This window comes from Leptopilina heterotoma, unplaced genomic scaffold (genome assembly GCF_015476425.1).
Source record: "Leptopilina heterotoma isolate Lh14 unplaced genomic scaffold, ASM1547642v1 Lhet_52, whole genome shotgun sequence".
NCBI lineage: Eukaryota > Metazoa > Arthropoda > Insecta > Hymenoptera > Figitidae > Leptopilina > Leptopilina heterotoma.
This window is the reverse complement of record NW_025111114.1, coordinates 756062-775777: the sequence shown is the minus strand read 5'-3', so window position 1 is coordinate 775777 and position 19716 is coordinate 756062. Positions and strand designations below refer to the sequence as shown.

At 32.3% G+C, this 19716-nt stretch overlaps 1 protein-coding gene and 1 long non-coding RNA gene across 13 annotated transcripts in view; one reads left to right on the top strand and one right to left on the bottom strand.

Annotated features, from left to right (window-relative positions):
• The first annotated feature begins 64 nt into the window (after nucleotides 1-64).
• The window catches only part of LOC122507952, a 238741-nt gene continuing 219089 nt past the window's right edge, over nucleotides 65-19716 (top strand). Inside the window, exons 1-3 of the long non-coding RNA XR_006302181.1 lie at nucleotides 65-125; nucleotides 730-932; nucleotides 1364-1622. This is a non-coding gene — a long non-coding RNA (uncharacterized LOC122507952). The remainder of the gene's footprint in view (nucleotides 126-729; nucleotides 933-1363; nucleotides 1623-19716) is intronic.
• Nucleotides 7147-19716, bottom strand: part of LOC122507939 (homeobox protein cut-like) — a 115876-nt gene continuing 103306 nt past the window's right edge. For 4 of the 12 annotated variants that reach the window (XM_043620954.1, XM_043620952.1, XM_043620953.1 and 1 more), the window contains 6 exons: nucleotides 19062-19380; nucleotides 16607-17707; nucleotides 12006-12357; nucleotides 10626-11286; nucleotides 10279-10552; nucleotides 7147-9925 (listed from right to left, as the gene is read on the bottom strand). In XM_043620954.1, the coding sequence (XP_043476889.1) occupies nucleotides 8241-9925; nucleotides 10279-10552; nucleotides 10626-11286; nucleotides 12006-12357; nucleotides 16607-17707; nucleotides 19062-19380 (4392 nt within the window). In that variant the 3' untranslated portion in view covers nucleotides 7147-8240. The remainder of the gene's footprint in view (nucleotides 9926-10278; nucleotides 10553-10625; nucleotides 11287-12005; nucleotides 12358-16606; nucleotides 17708-19061; nucleotides 19381-19716) is intronic. The other 8 variants (XM_043620959.1, XM_043620962.1, XM_043620957.1 and 5 more) reach the window with 8 other exon arrangements.

Sequence of the window (19716 nt, the reverse complement as noted above, 5' to 3'; positions counted from 1 at the left end):
GTAGCCCTGCTTCTTTCTGATGGCGTTGTTAACTTCACATATGATGCCGCCATTTTAGTTGTGTCTTTGGTGTCATATCGATCGCATTGCTGGAGCGCAATCCTGATCAATTAATCAATAAAAAGGTAAGATTTTCGTTAGTTTGATGTTCAATTTTGTACTAAATAGTTTATTTATCACTTGATTAATGTTTATTTCGTATATTTTTGATAAATTCTTGTTGCACTTTTCCTATGTCAAGAATCGAAAAACTCACCATTGTTTGGTTATGTTCTTTGAAACTTTTTATATTTTCTCCGTTTTTCCAATAAAAATATCAACTAATTCTCATCATTTGTTGAAAATTGAATGGAATTTATGCATTTTTTCTAAATATTGCTTTTGGAATTTGTGAATTTTCCAAAAATTTTGTTGCCATGTACAAGGGGCAATTCATAAATTACATAACGCTTTTTTTGGTCATTTTAGACCCCCCCCACCCCCATGTAACAAACTTTTACATAAATTAGCGCCATTTTTATAATGAGTGTAACAAATATCTTGACCCCCCACCCTTCCCCCTGAAGCGTTACGTAATTTATGAACGGCCCCCAAGTTTTTCGATTGTTTGACCATTGTTGCTAATGTTTTAATTCAACGAAAAAAACTTATTATTGTGTGTATATGTTTATTGTAAGCAGCTCAAAAATACAAATTAAAATGTAAAATAATAAAAAATTTTTGTTTCAGATTTACTCCTTTTCTTTAATTAAACGGGAAAAATTGAATTCAAACGTTCCCGCCATGTATTTTCATTCGCATGGGTTGGTAGCCCTGCTTCTTTCTGATGGCGTTGTCAACTTCACGTACAACGCCGCCATTTTAGTTGTGTCTTTGGTGTCATATCGATCGCATTACTGGAGTGCAATCCTGATCAATTAATCAATAAAAAGGTAAGATTTTTGTTGGTTTGATGTTTAATTTCGTATTAAATAGTTTATTTATCACTTGATTAGTGTTTATTTCGTATATTTTTGATAAATTCTTGTTGCACTTTTCCTATGTCAAGAATCGAAAAACTCACCATTGTTAGGTTATGTTCTTCGGAACTTTGATATTTTTTCCGTTTTTCCAATAAAAATATCAACTAATTCACATCATTTGTTGAAAATTGGATGGAATTTATGCATTTTTTCTAAATCTTGCTTTTGGAATTTGTGAATTTTCAAAAAATGTTGTTGCCATGCACAAGTTTTTCGATTGTTTGACCATTGTTGCTAATGTTTTAATTCAACGGAAAAAACTTATTATTGTGTGTATATTTATTGTAAGCAGCTAAAAAATACAAATTAAAATATTAAGTAATAAAAATTTTTTGTTTCAGATTGCTATTGTTCACTAGAGGAAAGTGATGTTGAATGCTCCCAAATGACAAAAAAGTAAATTTGAATGGATTTCATTGAAGGAATTCAGGGATTTAATTCTATGAATAATTTAAAGTGTGTTAGAAAGGTATAATGGTTTTTTGGAAGACCATCGTAATATTCTAAAGTGTACCAAAGATTATTGGTTTAAAATATTTTTTATTCGAAATTCTGGCTAATCGAAAAGATTATTTCTACTTTCATTTTTTGGATTTCAAGGTTAGTTTTTTTTCTATTACAAAAACTTTATTGATTAAGGAAATGTTTCATAATTTTTACATTGAAAATATCTATTTTTATTATGATTTAAAATGAATTTGATATTTTTTAAACAGTTTATTAATTTACTGTTTACAATTTTAAAATCAATCGGTGATTATTGATTAAAATTCAGTTAAACAAACTATTAAAATACTATTATTATTATTATTATTATTATTATTATTATTATTATTATTATTATTATTATTATTATTATTATTATTATTATTATTATTATTATTATTACTATTACTATTACTATTATTATTTATTACTATTGGTCGGTTAATAATTTAATTAATTATTAACTTTTTTGCTGATTTTTTTCAAATGAAAAGTATTTTTTTTACCTGAAAATAAACTTTATTTTAAATAAAGTCGATATTTTAAATTCTTTATCTGTTTATTCAGACTAAAATTTTTTGGAAGTTAAAAAATTATGTTTGCAATTCTTTATTGAAATTTGCTGAAGAATTAAAAAAATATTAATTATTTACTATTATTAATTATTATCATTTGCTAAATTATGTTTGAAAATTTTAATAAAACGGAAGAAAATCTTTCTTTTGTTTTAATAAGAATAAAAAATAAAAGAAAAAAACGATAAATATTTGGAAAAAAATGTTTTTTTTTGTATTTAAAAAAATAATTTTGTTTTCAATTAATATTTTAATTTTAAAAATATTTCTTAAACAAAATTTAATAGATAAATAAATAAACAATTAAAATTTGAAAATATAAATAAATTGCATTATTGGCACTGGGATATTTTTACAAAGATATTTTTTTAATTTTCAAAACGATAGGAATTAAAATATTTTCTTTTTAATGAATCAATTATTTAAAAATCGAATTAAAAAAATACCTTAATTATTTTCTGTCAAAATTGAAAATTACTCTATCAACCAGGAAATTTGTTTCCATCAGTTGGTAAATGGTTTTCCTACAATGCAAATTTAATTGATTAAAAAAAATTATTTATGACAAAATAATATTCTTATCTTCAAATTTTGTTTCGTAAATACAAACAAAAATTAATAATCACAATTCATTTTTTTTAATTTGATATCGATAGATGATAAATGAAATTTCTTCTTCTTCGAATCATTAGTCGGCAATATAATTTCCCGAAATTTCGATATCCACTGAAAATAATCCAGGGAACTTTTAAAATAAACGTAGCTTTAAAAAAAGAAATTTAAACGAAAATTTTAATTTCCTAAATAAATTTTAAAAAAAATTTTCTTGCTCTAAAATTGTTTATAGGACAATGTAAAGAAATTCTTCACTATTATAAAACAGAGACCGAAAAAATTTAATTATTCTAATTATTTATTATTTTCACTATAATTTTATGATCTTTTTTCATTCTTTTTTCTTATTTTTTATATTCGCGACTTCCGAATAAAATAAGGAAATAAAATTTAGTTGAAAAAATTAATTCTAGAGAATATATTTAAAAATAGGGTGAGGTAGCGAATAATTCACGTGACGTGTTTAATACAGGTTTTTTTTAATTTAGAAATTGTTCAAAGGAGACAGTGATATGAATAATATAATTATATATAGTTATATACAATGAAGAAAATCTTCCATTTATATTTTGTCTGAATAGCGATTTGTGCACCGACAGAATTCACCTAAGAATATTTAAATTTGACTCTTTAACGCAAAATTTATTACAAAATTAATCAATATAAACAATAGGATAATTATTTAATTAACGTTCTCACATATTCCAAAATATCGAGGTTTATATATATATATATTTTTTTTTTTATATTTTATATATATATAGAGAGAAGAATCTATATATAAAATATAAAGAATTAAATAAATAGTAACTGATTTTTATTTTCTTTTCGATTTTTATAATCAGAGACAATAACGTAAATTTTTTTTTTATTTATTCTATATATATATTTATAATAGTCTTTTTTTTTGTTCGTGCACTTTTGAACTTTGATTGAAAAAGAGTTATAAGTATAACAATTAATTAAGGGCTTTTTCTGCTCAATTAACACATCGGAGCTATAATGCAATCTTATACTTGGTGCATGTTTTTTTATTATTTTAATTTTTTTTGATTTGCTATATATCGAAACGCTCATTTTTTTTTCAATGATAAATAATATAATGGCAATAATGAATATCGATAACGATTGTAGATTGTATTTTTTTGTGGAAGATATGGATGCTATCGTATTTTTTTTTTTGGTTTTTTAATTAAATTTTTTATGAAGAGACGCTGGCGCGTAATTAAGGAGATGTCAAAGATCCTTACAAGCTAGATCGTCAATAAATCTCTCATATATCTTCAATATTTTTGTATACCTTATTTATTTTCTTTTTTTATCTTCGTATAATAATCATAAACGTACAATTTAAAACAATAGTGCAATAGTGTTTATGCAATGTACAGGATAATCTTTAAGCTATAATACAGTTCGAAATGAAATACAAATCAGTAAACTATTATTGCAGGTAATCGTTTCATTCTGCGTGTGATTTTTTTTTAAATACAATTATTTTCACTACTGGATGACAATGTCATTATAATTCATGTTCTTCGGTTCTTTTAGTTTTTTTTCTGTTTTTTTTTGATCGTACAATTATAGACCTCTCTGTTTTTTTTACGTGAAAGGATTTCTTTCTGAATGTTCTATCTACATGGTTTTTTTTATAGTTTGTAAAATATTATTACGTTTTAAGATATGATTTTTTACCTCGATCTCGATGTTGGCGAAATTGCTTTTTTCACTAACATCTCACGAGTCTGCGCTTTTTTTAATAATATACACCTTGCTCTTTCGAAGCTGTACCTTTTCTTTTAAATAATTAAAGCTATCGTCTATTTTCTATTCAGTATCTAAAAGAACCTATTTATGATTCGATGATTGAAAAATTAGACCCTTCTTCCTTTTTTTATTTTTTCCCCTTCGACCTCTCTAATAACCACTTCAATATTATTTTGGTAATTAATTCTTGAAAAGAATTCTAAAATTAAAATATGTAAATAAAAATATTTAAAAGAAAATAAAAAACCGAAAATAAAAGTTTATCTAAATCAGTTAAAAAAATAAAAATTAGATAAAACGAAAATAAAAAGAAATACAATTTGGAAATTAATGTTTGCTATTTTTCAGTCTTTCGTTTCTACTCTTCAATCCTTACAAATAGGGTTTCTAAAAATTTAAAAGAAAAATGATTGAGCGGTTCTTTAGGTGAGGGGAAAGGGGAAAATCGTCACTCGTATACATTAAAAAGAAAAATTATAAATTGGAAGAACGTCTTTAGGCTAAGATGATTTCTTTCTTTCTTTCTTTCATTTTTTTTTTAAATAATTTAGTTTGGTATTAGTGGTCTGAGATCGTATTTTTGTTTTGTTCTCTTTGACAGACCAGTGAAGGTCGGTCCCCGAAAGTCAATTCTTTTATTTTTTTTAAAAAAACGTCGAGTGTTTGACAAATCGAGCGTTTTCTATTGTTTCTTTTTTTTCTAGACGAATTAAGTTACAAGACGCTTGTAATATTTACAATATTGATATCGCATTTTTTTCGCAGTTTCGCTGCATTATTTATATATATATCATACTTGGTATGAAACTAAAAACAGAGAAAGAGATAGAGAGAGAGAAAAATAGGAAATTAGTACATTATTAACAAAAAAATTATAAGATCACTGGTCTCTCATTTACAATGCCCTACGATTTCAAAAAAAAAGAAAAAAAAACCAAAAAAAAAAAATGAACTTAGCTTTTTCGGACTAGAATTTAATCGAAGATTAATCGTGGCTTAATCTGGTAAATACTAGTTTGATTCATAATAGCGACATTATTTCATTCATTCGCTTTTTTTTTATTTATACACATACATTTTGACATTCGAAGAGAAGAAAAAAAAACATTTGAAAATTTATTCACAATCATTCGTTCCCTCAGTCGGACCCGCTTTTATCGGACTAATACAATTTTCAGTATTTTTTTTTTTCGACGATCATTTTTCTCTCGGCGGTTATTTTTGTTAGGCCTAAAGTCGTGTTTGCGTGTTCACGATTGTATCGTCCCTTATGCCGATAACTGCATTCGCGTGCGGGCAAATATATATATATATATTTATATGTATATATATTTTTTCCATATATATATATATATATATATATATATATATATATATATATATAGTTGAGGATTAAACTGTGATAAGTTAGTACACTGTACAAATGGTGTATTCTGTGTATTATAATTTTGTCTGTGTGTCCGTTTTTTTTCAATGTCCCGTCTTTTATATATATATACAATATTATTTACATGTGCGAGTTTAGAAAAAAAACCGCATTACCAACTCCCTAAGCTTTGTGCGTCGTCGTGGTAGGGGAAAGAAGAAGGGGGGGATTTTTTTTTTTTTTTTTTTGCAAATCTTTCTGTCTTGTCTCCACTGTCGCGCCTAAGCTCTATCACATTGGCTTCTCAAGCCTTTTCATCTCTCATTATTAACACAATAGCAATTAATAATTGTTTTATAATATTTAAATATATTGACTGTAGTCGTTATATTTTTTTAAAAATTTTATTTTTTTTAAAAAAAGGAACGAAAAATACGATTTTTAATTAGAATAATCACTGTGTTTAAAAAAAATATATTCAAAAATCATTTTCAAAAATTTTATTTCTCTAATTTAAAATAAGGAAAATAAAATATATTTACATTTTTTCTCGATTATTAATAAAAAAAAGAAATTATACATTTTTTTACTATTAAAAAATTACTTCTTTACTATTAAAAAATTAATTTTTTTGCTATTAAAAATTACTTTTTTACGATTAACGAAAAAATTACATTATTTTTTATAATTTAACAAAAAAAAAACCTTTTTTTACAATTAACAAAAAAATTGCTTTTTTACGATTAATAAAAAATTACTTTTTTACTATTAACAAAAAGAGTTATTTTTTTACTATTAACAAAAAGAGTCACTTTTTTTTACTATTATTAACAAAAAGATTTACTTTTTTACTATTAACAAAAAATTACTTATTAAAAAAAATTACATTTTTTTCCATAAAATTTAGAGGTGATTATTCTCTTAAGTAACTAAAAAAATTAAAAAGAAAAAAATTTCCGTTAAGTCTGAATTTTTGGCTAATAGGTCTTTACAATTCGCTACAATAGGAATTGGTAATTATAATACAACTAATTACAGAATAGTTACAATAATAATAGTAATAATAATGATAATTATTATAATTATAATTATAATGATAATAATAATAATAATAATTTTAATAATAATAATAATAATAATAATAGTAATAATAGTAATAATAATAGTAATAATAATAATAGTAATAATGATAATAATAATAATAATAATAGTTATAATAATAGTAAAATAATAATAAAAATAATAATATTAATAATATTAATGATAAAAGTAATAATAATATTAATAATAATAATAATAATGATAATAATTATAATTATTATAATAATTATAATAATAGTAATAATAACATTGGTAACGGCCTCAGTTTTTTTTTGCACGATTTCGTCAAACGAATCTCTTTCGAGCAAAAATTCTCTTTTTAATTCAATTATAAATACTCGGCAAGCAAAACGGACGAAGGTGTGTGTATTTGTTTTTTTTTATGCACGAAGAAATAGTTGTCTTTGCGCATTTTTTTTAAATAACGAATAAAACGAAGATAGGTAAAAATTCGAATTGGAAATATATGTTTATATATATAATAATATTTAACGTCAACAGCTTAACGGCTAAGAAGGAGAGAATGAGGGTTTTCAATATAAACGATATAACTTTTAATCACAATTATGCGACATCTCGCGTTCTTTTCGCATTTTCGTTAATTGCGCGAGATTTTTTTTTCAAAATTAATAATAAAAACTTGATCTAACAATTTTTAATATATAGAAGATTGCACTGATAACGAGAATTCATACAAAATTGGTTTATTGTGAGCTTTGATTTTTTTTTTTTTTTTGGTTTAGAAAGAAAAAGAAACCAAAGATGTATGAGATTCTCTTTTGAAAAATTCATTTTAAGGGCGAATCACATAAAATAAACGTTGGCTTTTAAGCGAACGTTAATATCGCAGTCCTTTAAAAGGAGTGAAATAGGCGCGTTTCGACACTTTCCTTATTCTTTTTTTTTCCTCTCAAAAACTTTGTTCGTTGCTCACTATCTTCTCATGGAGAAAAATGTCTCGTTACATTTACAACAGCCTATATATTTTTTTTGTGGTAAATGCAACATATCATGTTTTACTATATTTACAAGATTCTAATTTTACAATACTCTTGTTATACAACAGACTGTTGTAATGCTTATTTTTTGACAACAATAACTTTTTCCCCCCCAGTCATCACTTATAAATTTTTTTTTTTTGATTTTTTGTTGATCCACGGCCTTTTTTTTGCAAAAGAATCCTGATTTGGTTTTTGTTGATTCAGGTTTGTTTTGCTAATGCCCTGTCCTAGGCAGGACTCAGTCGTGACCGAATCCTATTGTTGGCTTTTTCGTTATAGAAAAAATAAAGGGGTAAACTTAACTTATTTATTAATAATCCCACGTTTCTTCGGGTTCGTGTTTGACGAGTTCTTTGGGACTCTCCTCGGTGGATTGTTGTGTCTGTTGTAAGGATGGTGGTCGCGGTGATGTTACGGGACTTGTTTGACCTGATTTTGGACTTGGAAGGGGACTGTCTCTGTCTTGGGGATTATTACCGGAGACGGATGAGACATCACTTTGAGCGTCATCGTCAAATCTGTCTTGTACGGGCGTTGGTTCGACCCTTACAGTCTCCTCATTTTCTCTCTTAACACCGTAGTCGTCGGTTTGCATAACACACACGCCGTTGATGATAACCTCATCGCCTGTTCTTGTTGGCTCTTGCCATTCGGGATTTACCCATTGGGGGGCTGCAGGTTTCCGCCTACTTGACCTGCCGGTTGTTGGTGCTGGTGTTTCGGTTGGTTCACGTTTAATACTGCCCGCTGAACCTTCGGAGTCTTCACTACCTAGATTACTCATTGCGTCGTCCTCGTCTTCGAATTCTTGCATTGGTTCACGTTTTAGTGAGCCCATTGAGAGATCAAGACCGGAACATTGTTCCTTGAGGGCATTGCCGACAAGGGCGGCGAGATTGGGATTGAAATAGGGTGGATAGGACATTGGTACGTTGCCTAAACATAGTCTTTCTTTTTGAATGTCGAGTAGTTTTTGATTTAGCATTAATCTAAATTGTACGGCGTCGAATGGTTGTCCGGGTTCACGGGGCGATTGTGGTTCGGGTTGACCGTGGGGTGGTTGTTGTTTTAACCTCATTCGATGATTGTGGAACCAGTTTGTTATTGTTCTTGATGAGAGACTCAATTCGCCGGCTAGGAATTCGATTGTTGAGACGTTGGGATATGGATCTAAGGCAAATGCGAGTCTTAGGGCTTCTTTTTGCTCCTCGCTGAAGAGAACTCGTTGTTTTTTGGCTGATGTTGGTCCGGGTCCGGGCGATGCCGAATGGTAAAATTCGGCAGTGTCGTTGCTCGATGTGTCGGAACTGTTGTCGTGTCCTGGACCACTGCTTCGTCGTCTTTTGTTAGCCTCTCGTCGTTCGTTCTTTAGGGCTTGCAGTCTATCGACATTGTGAGCGTCAGACAGCCAGAGTTGCATTCTGATGAAGGGTTCTCTTCCCTTTATACTCAGCATGTGCCAAGGTTTGGGTTTACTCAGGAGTTCACTGACGGAGCCTTGCGATAGTCCCAGTACAGCTTCGCCGAATATTTTCTGTCCGATATTGTTCGCTAGTAGAGCCTCCTTGATTTTTGTTGTTATTGTTTGGGTGTCGAGATCTTGGGTCAGGGCGGCCATTTCGTATACACTTGGTGATATATGAGGATGTAGACTTCTCAGTGGCGATGGTGCCATTTGATGATGGGGAGAATGGAGATTGATTTGTTGTTGTTGTTGTTGCTGTTGTTTTTTCTGGAGTTCTTGCATACTGAGTTGAGAATGTTGAAGATGGGGTCCAGATGGTGTTAGCATCATTGGTGGTGGTGGTTGTGGATGTTGAGAATGTTGAGGATTTTGTGGCGGTGGTCCAAGTTGCATCTGACTTTCCTGTTGATGCTGTGCTGCAGCAGCAGCTTGAGCTGCAGCCTGTACCGCCGCTTGAGCCTTGGCTGCATTTTGCAGTTGTTCCTGAACCAATTTTGTCGGCGGCATCGGTTTCATAGGTGTCCCACAAGCTGTAATTGAAAGAAACAAATATTTTAAAAATCCGCTTTTTTTTGAAATTTATAGTCTCGAAGCTCGTCAGAAAACTCAAGGTCCTACAATTACTAGAAAAATTCTAGTCGTGAGAGCTGTAGGGTCAAGGTTGGTTCTTTTTCTAGCTTGAGGTAATTAGTCTAATGAAAAAGTGACTATTTTTAAGTTTGTTTGTACAACGCAAATTGGTAGAATAACTTGGTAAAATGATAATGTATTCTAATTTGAAAATAATTACAGTCAATTACTTGGAAATTACGTGATAGTTAGCTACGACAAAAGAGAGCTCCCAAACTACGATTGAATAAAATAACAAAACATCTATATTGACCTGAGTTAAACTTACGAGGCAGGCCGCCGTAGCCGCCGGTCCTCATCAATTTCTCGGGTGCGATTTTGTACTGACTGGCAACCAATTTATGAACCGCGTTGTCGTCTTCGAGGAACATTTTCATCCTGATGAAGGGTTCGCGTCCCTTTTGCGTGAGCATGTGCCATGGTTTAGGTCTGGCGAGTAGGTCAGACACTGAACCTTGCGATAATCCCAATACTGATTCGCCAAACAATCGTTGTGAAATTGAATACTGTGAGAGTTGTTCTTTCACCTGGAAAAAATGAAATGAAATGTAAGATTATTTTTATACTTTTAATTATGGAATCGAATTGAACAGAACTTACCACTTTACTTACCCTCTTGACAATATCTTCGGTATTTAAATTATTGTACATGTCAAACTGCTGTTGCGTTATTGGAGGAAGAACGGCTTTAAGAGGTCTTTGGTTTGCCGAATGATGCGTCGGCGTGGACGGTTGACTGATCAAACTATTAGTGATGGATGCCATCCTTTGAAGGGGACTGGCTGCGGCGGCACCGGCAAATTCTTCACTCGGCGTCATTGCAGGTGGAAGAATTGAATTGCCTAATGGTGAACTGGCACTGGAACCACCTGGTGTCGATTGTGGACCAGTTGGTTCCTGCTTAGGCCTCACCAACGAAAATGCACTTCCAGCATGCCTCATAGCCTCCTCCATTTTCTCTTTCTCTTCCTCTGTCACTCCGTTCATCATTTTATTTCTTGGATCTAGTTTTCCTAAACTTAAATCTTGAACAACGCCACCATTTGTCGCGAGATGATGTTGTTGAAGTGCTTGTTGTTGCAAAAGAATACTCGGTAAACCAGACAGGGGAAGTCCACCTAACGTCGGATTTTGACCAGAGGCGACATTCAATTTTTGTAATTCTCGATGATAAGCGTCCAATGCCATACGGATTTCGTCCTGTGAACGTTCCATACCTTGGAGACCAGGCGTGCCACTGAAAAAGTTTGGAAACATCGCGCTACATTAATCGACGTCACGTGCTGTCCTCAATAAATTTCAATCGGGTCCTTATCTGAACCTACTTTTCTTTCGATTTTATAAATTTATAAATATTAACTTCCATTTTTATAAAACAAAAACTAAAAACTTTCGAGTAAATGATGATTGACACGTGTGGCATTTTTTGTGTCTATAAAAATAATATTGAAAAACTTTTAACATAAATATAATTCATCAATAATTAAAGAAGAGTAAGGAATTTTATAAAAATGAATGAAAATCGAGTTTCATTTATTTAAAAGTAAAAAATTTTGAATAAGTAATATTTTTATTGGAATTTTTAATAGAACATGTGACAGGTGCGATGAATATATTTCTTAAAAATATTTTAATTCAATTATTATAGATTCTAAATGTGATTCTAGTATAAGTTATTATTCTTAGATGATATAACATTCATAAATATCAAAAATAAACTGTCTCATTATTGGGAAAATCAATCATCACTTGTGTGTATTCACTAGTGGATTTTCATTAATATTGAAATTTTTCAAATCTTTTTTCAAATTTGATTTTAGAAGAAAATTTGATGGACGTAAAGAATTAAAATAGTCGAAGAGATGACCCGATTGAATCTCTTTTAAATGTTTAAAGTTAGGTTATAAATTTAGTTTTATTAAAAAATGTATCGCGATGGGAAATGTTGAGGATGAAATATATTATTTAGAGATGTGTCACCTTTGAAGGAAGTCTCGCGGTCCACGAAGATCGTCGACTCTTCGTCCCATGAGTTTAGCTAATTCTTCATGATAAATCCTTACAACTTTTTCCTGGGGAATGTCATCGTTCTCGTATTTCTTCAGTCTACGATTTTGACTGTCAAGCCTTTCCTTACTGAATGGACTTGGACAGCCAACACGACTTGGACTCTTGCTATCGGCATCGTTTGAGATCTCGTGTTCACCTCTTAATTGTAGGTGACCAGATTCCGAAAGAATATGAGCAAATCTTTCATCGTTCATGTCTGGTGGGCCGTCCTGAGGACCGCGAGCAAATGCTGGCATTCCCTGCTCCTTGCCTGAAACATACTCTACGGGTGAGGCACAACTTGTGGTGTGTTCTTACTCGGTCAGGCGTTTATAGAAATACGATTACATATAAACGTGCTGGGATGTAGTTATATCCAAACTAATCCTGTTCGTTTTATGAAATTATAAAAACTGCCATTGTCAATCATATTTTTTAAAGAGAGTATTTTTATATGCATCAAGATTTTATTTTAAAAGTTAACAATTGAAAATGGTAGTTTTGAATTTATTATAAAATTAGAAAAATCATACCCAAGCGATCGATTTACATTTTAGTGTTTTTGTAATCTTTAATGGAATCTTATATCAATCATGATCTTGGTATAAAATGGAGACTTTTTTTTCTCGCGTGACTGTTTAAACGCATTTGAGTTTAATTTACAACACCAAAAAATCTGAATCGATCGCATGTTAATGTCAAATAATTATTCAAAATCTTAATCTAAAATTCGTAATGTGATAATCAATATTCTAAATCTTGACAAAAAAAAAAAAGAGAGAGTTTATTATTACAAAAATACTTCGCACTGCCATTTCAAATATTTCCCTCATTTTCAAAGCGACGTGCCAAGAAATCAATCAATTAGTCTATTTTCGTTGACAACTGTCGACCTCGTGTTTCCGAGGAGTTTATCCAAAAGTCAATTGGATGTGTTACAAGAGGTTTCTTGTATTTTCAGAAATTGAGACAATAATAAATAAAATTATTTATAATTAAGAAAAATTTCGAAATGACAAATCAAATACATAGAGAGGATTGAAGAAAATAGAAGAGGGAAATGTTAAAATATACTTGAGAATTCAATATATATATCCTGGAGGTTCTTGAACACGATTTGCAATCAAGATCGTAAAAACAATTCTGATAGCCATAGGGGTCGAGGTTGAGAGCAATTAATGTAACGTAAAATCAATAACACCTTGGTGAATATGACACTCGAGTGTATTCCATCGACAATTAAAATTTCCTCTTCTCGGGATCTACTCCTATGGTCTTCTTCCCATATCCTCCGAACAAGATTTGTCCTACGTGATTTCCATCTAATTGACCAATCAGACGCATAACATTCGGTCAAATCAGCTTTTTGCTACCCGATTTTTTTTTCAAAAACTCAATTCAAATCAAGAATTAAAAAAGAGAAATTATATTAGTGATAAATTGTTCTTTAGAGAATTTTTTTTCGTTACAGTTACAAGGGAGTAATTATGCTTCGAGAGGCGTGGAATAATTTCTTGTTTTTAAAAAGTTTGAATTTGTTTACACGATGGTAGCATTTAAAGGATTCGAGAGACACGAGTGGGAGGAGTGGTGAATGCAGGATCGGTAGAAAGGAGGTTCGCGATACGAAGAAAGCCAACCATAACTTTGTACACCCAACACTTTGGTGCAATATGTCTGTGTGTACTGTCGCAACGTTTGAATCCTTGCCAGACATCGAAGAGCAATGGCTACTCGTGTGATTTTCATCCAACTCCGATTTCCAATCTAAACTAGTATCCGGAAAACAAATACTGAAATTTAACTACCACTACTTGAAATTCAAATCGACAATTAGAAAAAATCTAATACCCCTACCTCACAGAGTGAGACGCAGAGAAAATTGGTTCTTAATAAAGTGTTTGGAAAAATAATAAATACACAAAATAGAGCGAGACGCAGAGAAAATGTATCCTTAATAAAGTGTTTGGAAAAATAATGAATATACAATATAAAATTATATTCAAATTTGAAAAAATGGGATCAGATTTGTAGATTTAGTGATTGAATGTGACCGCCACTATATGCTTATTTGCCACGGATTGCGTTGAAAAAGTCAGAGCGATTTACGTTCCGCGCGATAAACAATAAAGAAACTATAATGCCGAGGAAGAATAATAAATAACGCGTGTACATGTATCACGCTCGGTTGAACCGACGCGTTCGATGACTCACTTCTCCGCCGATTTCCATTTCCGCAGGATGACGAAACGTTATTAATAACATAATTATTACAAACGTTACGGTTCGTTTCACGAACGCCTCAAATTGACTCTCCGACGCATTGAAATCTAGGTGCCAAGATATTTTTCACTAATAAGAATGAAAAAGAAAAAAAAAAAACAATCGGTCTTTTCTCGAGGACAATGAAGATTTCACGTGGAAAGAAAAAGAACACAATAACTATCATGAAGGAAATCATATTTTGCGGCAATTATAGTCTCGTAAAATTATCCCCGTGACATTTGTTTGTACGGCATTTAGATGCAATTCCTTTTTGATGAAATTCTATTCAAAAGTCTATGAATGATTTAGAAATTATTGATATGTAAATTACAAATTAGTTTTAATTTCTAGGATTCGTTTGTATTTATCTTGAATCTGAGTTCTTTATTAGGTCTTATTTCTTTATTAGAAAAAAAAATGTTGAAAAGATTGTTTAGAATCATGTGAGTGTAATTAGAATTTCATAATGATTTTTTTTCTCTCGCATAAATGAAAATTTAACGGGGGCGATATCTGTGGTTTTTTTTCTTATTGTTAACTGACAAGTGCGCGACACGATATGAAGAGTTAAATGAAACACAATAACGCGTACTGACAATAAGTTACAAAATGTGGTATAATTTCGTGGGAATGCGACCGATATATCCGCGCTGGAGTCTTAAGAAATTCACCGATTGTTGCCTTCTCGTCTTGGCGAGGCATTGAAATACCCACTTTGGTCGTCATTGTTGCCTGCGGAAAAGGCAATATGTACGCGAGCACCGACCGACGCTAGAAATCCGATAAAATCACCCGAGTCCCGCTAATGAACGAAATGAAACTCGTTCGCACCCGGTAGTTGTAAGTATTATGAGTTGTTCCAAGAGTGCTGTAATTGACGATGAAATACACACGGTTGGCAGTCCTCATTCCATTGCTCCTTAACAGTTTTCCCCGGGCACAATTAAAAAGCACCAGTTAAAATTGCTTAATAGAAAATACCACAGGTTGACACTCGCGGCAAAACCAAAAAATTGTTGCATTCCAATTATCAGTTTGGAATGTTGGGAAATCCTCTATATGGAGTTTATTACAAATTCCAGTGATGAATTCGATTCATTACGAAATCTTTTTATTTTCTTAGTTTTGTGAACAATTTTTTTTTTCGGGTGTCGTAAATCATTACTTGAGGTGCTTTTGTAAATTTTGCTTCTTTTGTATCTATTGAAATTTGAACAAAAACTTGATAACAATGATGATGGTAAGAGGAATAAGGTTTTCTTTAGAGTTTGATTAATCATCGGGGACTAATCGAGTGATAAACTAATAGGAAAGCTTTTCTAAATCTTTCAGCTATTTTAATCCCTATAAAAGCGATCAATGGGAATAATTTGTGAGATAGTGAAGAGGTTAAATGGTTAAGGGTTACTCTCGTTAGGAAACTTCCTTCCTGTCCTCATTGACCCTTTTCAGAGAATCCTCGCACTTGATTTACTGACAATGCTAACATTTTCATTCCATGTTTCGATACCTGTTACCGTAAATCCAAAGTTTTATTCTATTTTGTACTTAACTTTGAAACTAATTCAAAAATTAATTTGAAATTCATAGAAAAATATATTTGGTTCAAAATAAAATTTTGATTGACTCTGAGGTTGGTGCGATAAATAAAAATTGAATGTTTTGAAGAAATTGTGGAGTGACACTTCCGGTAAAAGTGTAATCAACGTAATCAAGCAAAAGTGTAAATTACCTTTCACGTAAATACAGAGCTGCTGGAATCTCTTCGGGAGTCTCTCCTCTCCGCGAAACCATCCAACCTACCCTCTAAACCCCCCTCCCCCCTGTTCTAAAACCCTCGCTTTCTATTCCCAAGAGCTATTAGTCTAAACAATATGGCTGCTAAACGCGGCAAAAATCGATAACAGCGAGGATGCAATCAACCTGGGAGATGTTGAAGAATGTCAGAAAAATAATTTTAACTTTCAATTTGTTTTTTTTTGAATTTTAACAAAGTGCCAACGAGTCCTATATATTAGCAGAATAGGTTTGTTAGTGGATCGATGAAATATTAATTTTCGGCAGTGCAAGGCGAAGAAGTATTTAGATTCCATTGTCATATTTTCTTTTTTCTTTTTGCTTTAAGTTGTCATAGTTTTGCTTTTTGGAAAAATATTTTTTAGTGACAAAAATATAAATTGACAATGGAATCTATTGGAAATAGACAGAGAGAGAGAGAGAGAGAGAGCGAGAGTGAGTGAGTGAGAGAGAGAGAGAGAAGAACTTACCTTTTTTAGGAATAAGGGACTTGAGTAGTAAGACAGCATTATCGTCGCAAGCCCAGCCGTGCATTTTTCTATAACTGTCTCTTCCTTTTTCAGTCAATTTGTCCCATGGCTTTGGTTTACTCAAAAGTTCACTAACTGTTCCTTGACTTAGACCGAGAACATATTTGGCAAATAATCTTTGTCCAATGTTGTGTATTGACAATAATTCACGTACTCTTCTTGCAATGTTTAATGTATCCAAGTTTTGTGATGCGTACTTGTCCATGTTGTACCGTAACATTTCCTGTAGTCTCGCCTCCATTGGATCGCCTTTTGGTATTAGGGATTCGCCGAGTCTTCCAGCCATGCCGGCGGCGCCGAATTCGTCACCAAATCTGAAGGGATGTGTCCTGTCGTCGAAACGAAAGGGGCCCTTTAGACTGTCGAGTACACTGAGTGCGCCAATGTTGTTGTTGGTTAAGTGATGACTATTGTTGTTGTTGTTGCATGATTCCTCGGCTGGACTTTTAGGTGTTTGGTTCGATAGATTTGAACCGTTGAGGGTTGAATCGATTGGTGTTGTTGTTGATGTTGGTGGCGGTGGTGGAAGAGTGGCTGGCGGTGATGTTAGTGCCGTTGATGATGGCGTTGGTGGAGCTGGTGTTTCATGACCGGGTATTGGTGTTAAGGCTTTTTCGGTTGCGTCCAATGAACCCAATGGTGTACTCGATTTACCAGGTGTATTTGGATCTGTTGGTGATGGAAGGTGATTTAGATTACTTGGTATTGTTGGCGGATGGAGTCCTAGAAGGTTTGATTGTGCTTGCTGTTGTTGGGAAGCTTGTGAGGTTTGTTGTGGCTGCTGTTGGCTCATGATCGTCTTTTCCAACGATCGCCTCCAGTTTGCGACAATCTCCTCGCCGAGGAAGGAACCGAAGGTTTCAACGTTTTGGAGAGGTGGTGGAAATAGGAGACTTGAACTTGTCGATGTTGCTGATGATGGTGTTGGAGTGGAGCGTGTTGGGAGAGTTGTTTGGGAGGTTACGAGGGTTACTGGTGGTGCGTTTACAACCCCGTGGGGCGAGGCGGTCGCGGCACGCTGCAGGGGTGACGATAGTCCACCTGCAACCACCAAACAAAACAAGGGATCCGGTCAACATCAAGACGTTTTTAAAAAACTTTTTTTTTTGGGAGTTTTTTTTGGAATATTTGGTTTTTTTGAAAGAGTTTTTCCCTATTTCTGAAAGAGTTTTCTCTTTTAAAGAGGTTTCTTGTTTGATGTGACTTTTCTTTTAAAGAAATTGTTCTTTTAAAGAAACCTTTCTTTCAAAGAGACTTTTCTTTTAAAGAAACCTTTCTCTTAAAGAAACCCTTCTCTTAAAGAAACCTTTCTCCTAAAGAAACCTTTCTCTTAAAGAGGCTTTTCTTTCAAAAGAGTTTTTCTCTTCTTCCTATAAAGCTGATCGAACACTTCGGATCCCGACACTCTCTTTTCAACCATTGAATCTTTATCATGAACCACTGAAATATATTGACTCGAGAATTGTAAATTTTGAGAATGGTATACATGGGATAATAAGATATGAAGGTGAGGGTTAAGTGTGTTCACAAAAAAATGGGGTTTAATTTTGGGAAATCCTGGTGTTGGTTTGAAGGATTGGGATGACGTTGCAGTATCTCCCTCTGCCTCTCCGTCTCGTTTTCACTGTCCTCCGATTTCGATTCGTAATAAACTCCGGTACACGAGACAATGGTTTTGGTACTGGTGCAAATATTGCGGAGGGGAAACAAAAACCGTCTAGAAAAAAATTTTTTGCGTGCTCGGAGATTTATCAGTTTCGGTTGTTTGCAGGTTTTGGTCGAGGTGATGGGAACTCCAGAATTTGGAGAGATAGAGAGAGATATATATATAGAGAGATAGAGAGAGAGACAGAGGAAAATTGACAGTAGGTTTTGTTTGGTTGCGTTTCTGTAAAAATATTTGGAAAAGGGCGGAGAGAGCTCGAGAGGTGATTGTGCAGCCTAAGCAATGTAGTGAGATTAAGAAAAACAAAAAAGAATTTTGGCAAAGGGAAGAGGCAAAATGAATTGATTAAAAAAATAGATAAAAAATGGATTCAAAATTGATTACAAAATTGATGAATAAATTTTGTTAGGTATTTAAAAAAAAGTTTCAAAAATAGTTTTTAAGTAGTTTTTTTTGATGGGTAGAAAAGAAATAGAATAAATAATGAACACAACCAAAAGCGGGGTTAGCTTTTTTTTTAGTGTATACTTGACGTTTTTCTAAAGGACTCGATTGGCCCCATTTTTAATTATTTTTTTTTCATGACGGAACCTCGGAGAGAGAGTCAGGGCCGAAGATCAGAGCAGCAGCATAGAAATTAGTTAGTCTTCCCTTTTTTATTTGGAATTTTTCGATTTCTTTTTAAAATTGTTGTCTTTATAGAAATTAGTATATTAGGGAAAAATTTACCTAGATTGTCGGGTGTGTTTGGTGGTTTGAGATTCTCCGCCTGTTGAAGTGCTTTAGAACGTTCCATTAGAAGGTGTTCTAGACTTTTTCCAGGTTCACTGGTGGGTATTTGCGAAAGATCGACAGACCTTACGACGCTAATTTCACGTTTGAGATCATCATAGTCTTTTTGCTTTTCTATTTTACTCTCCAGTCTACTGATGTGCTGTCGGCGCGCTTCTAATTCGTCCTCTAAACGCGCCGCTGTCTGCGCGCTCGATTCTTGAAGTCGCTGTAGACTTTGTTGAAGCCTTGATATTTCCTCCACCAATTGGCTAATCTGTAAATAGAAAAATTAGAAAATTAATTTACGAAAATTTATTTAAGAAGGTTTAGGAATTAAATTGTAAAAATTGAAGTGTAATTTTAGAATTCTTCTTCTTGAGAACCCCCTTATTGAGAAGAGGGGGAGGTTCTCAAGTTCTCTCAAGAGCTAATCCATTATTAATTTTATTGGAAATGCATTTCACTCGGGAGACTCTGTTGTAAGAGCATTAATTACTGGCATTGAATATAATTATCTGGGGTATTCAATTGATGTCCGATCGAGACAAAATGCCAATCAAGAATGAGTTCATCATCTATTTATTAATTACCTTATTTAGAATTGGAATTG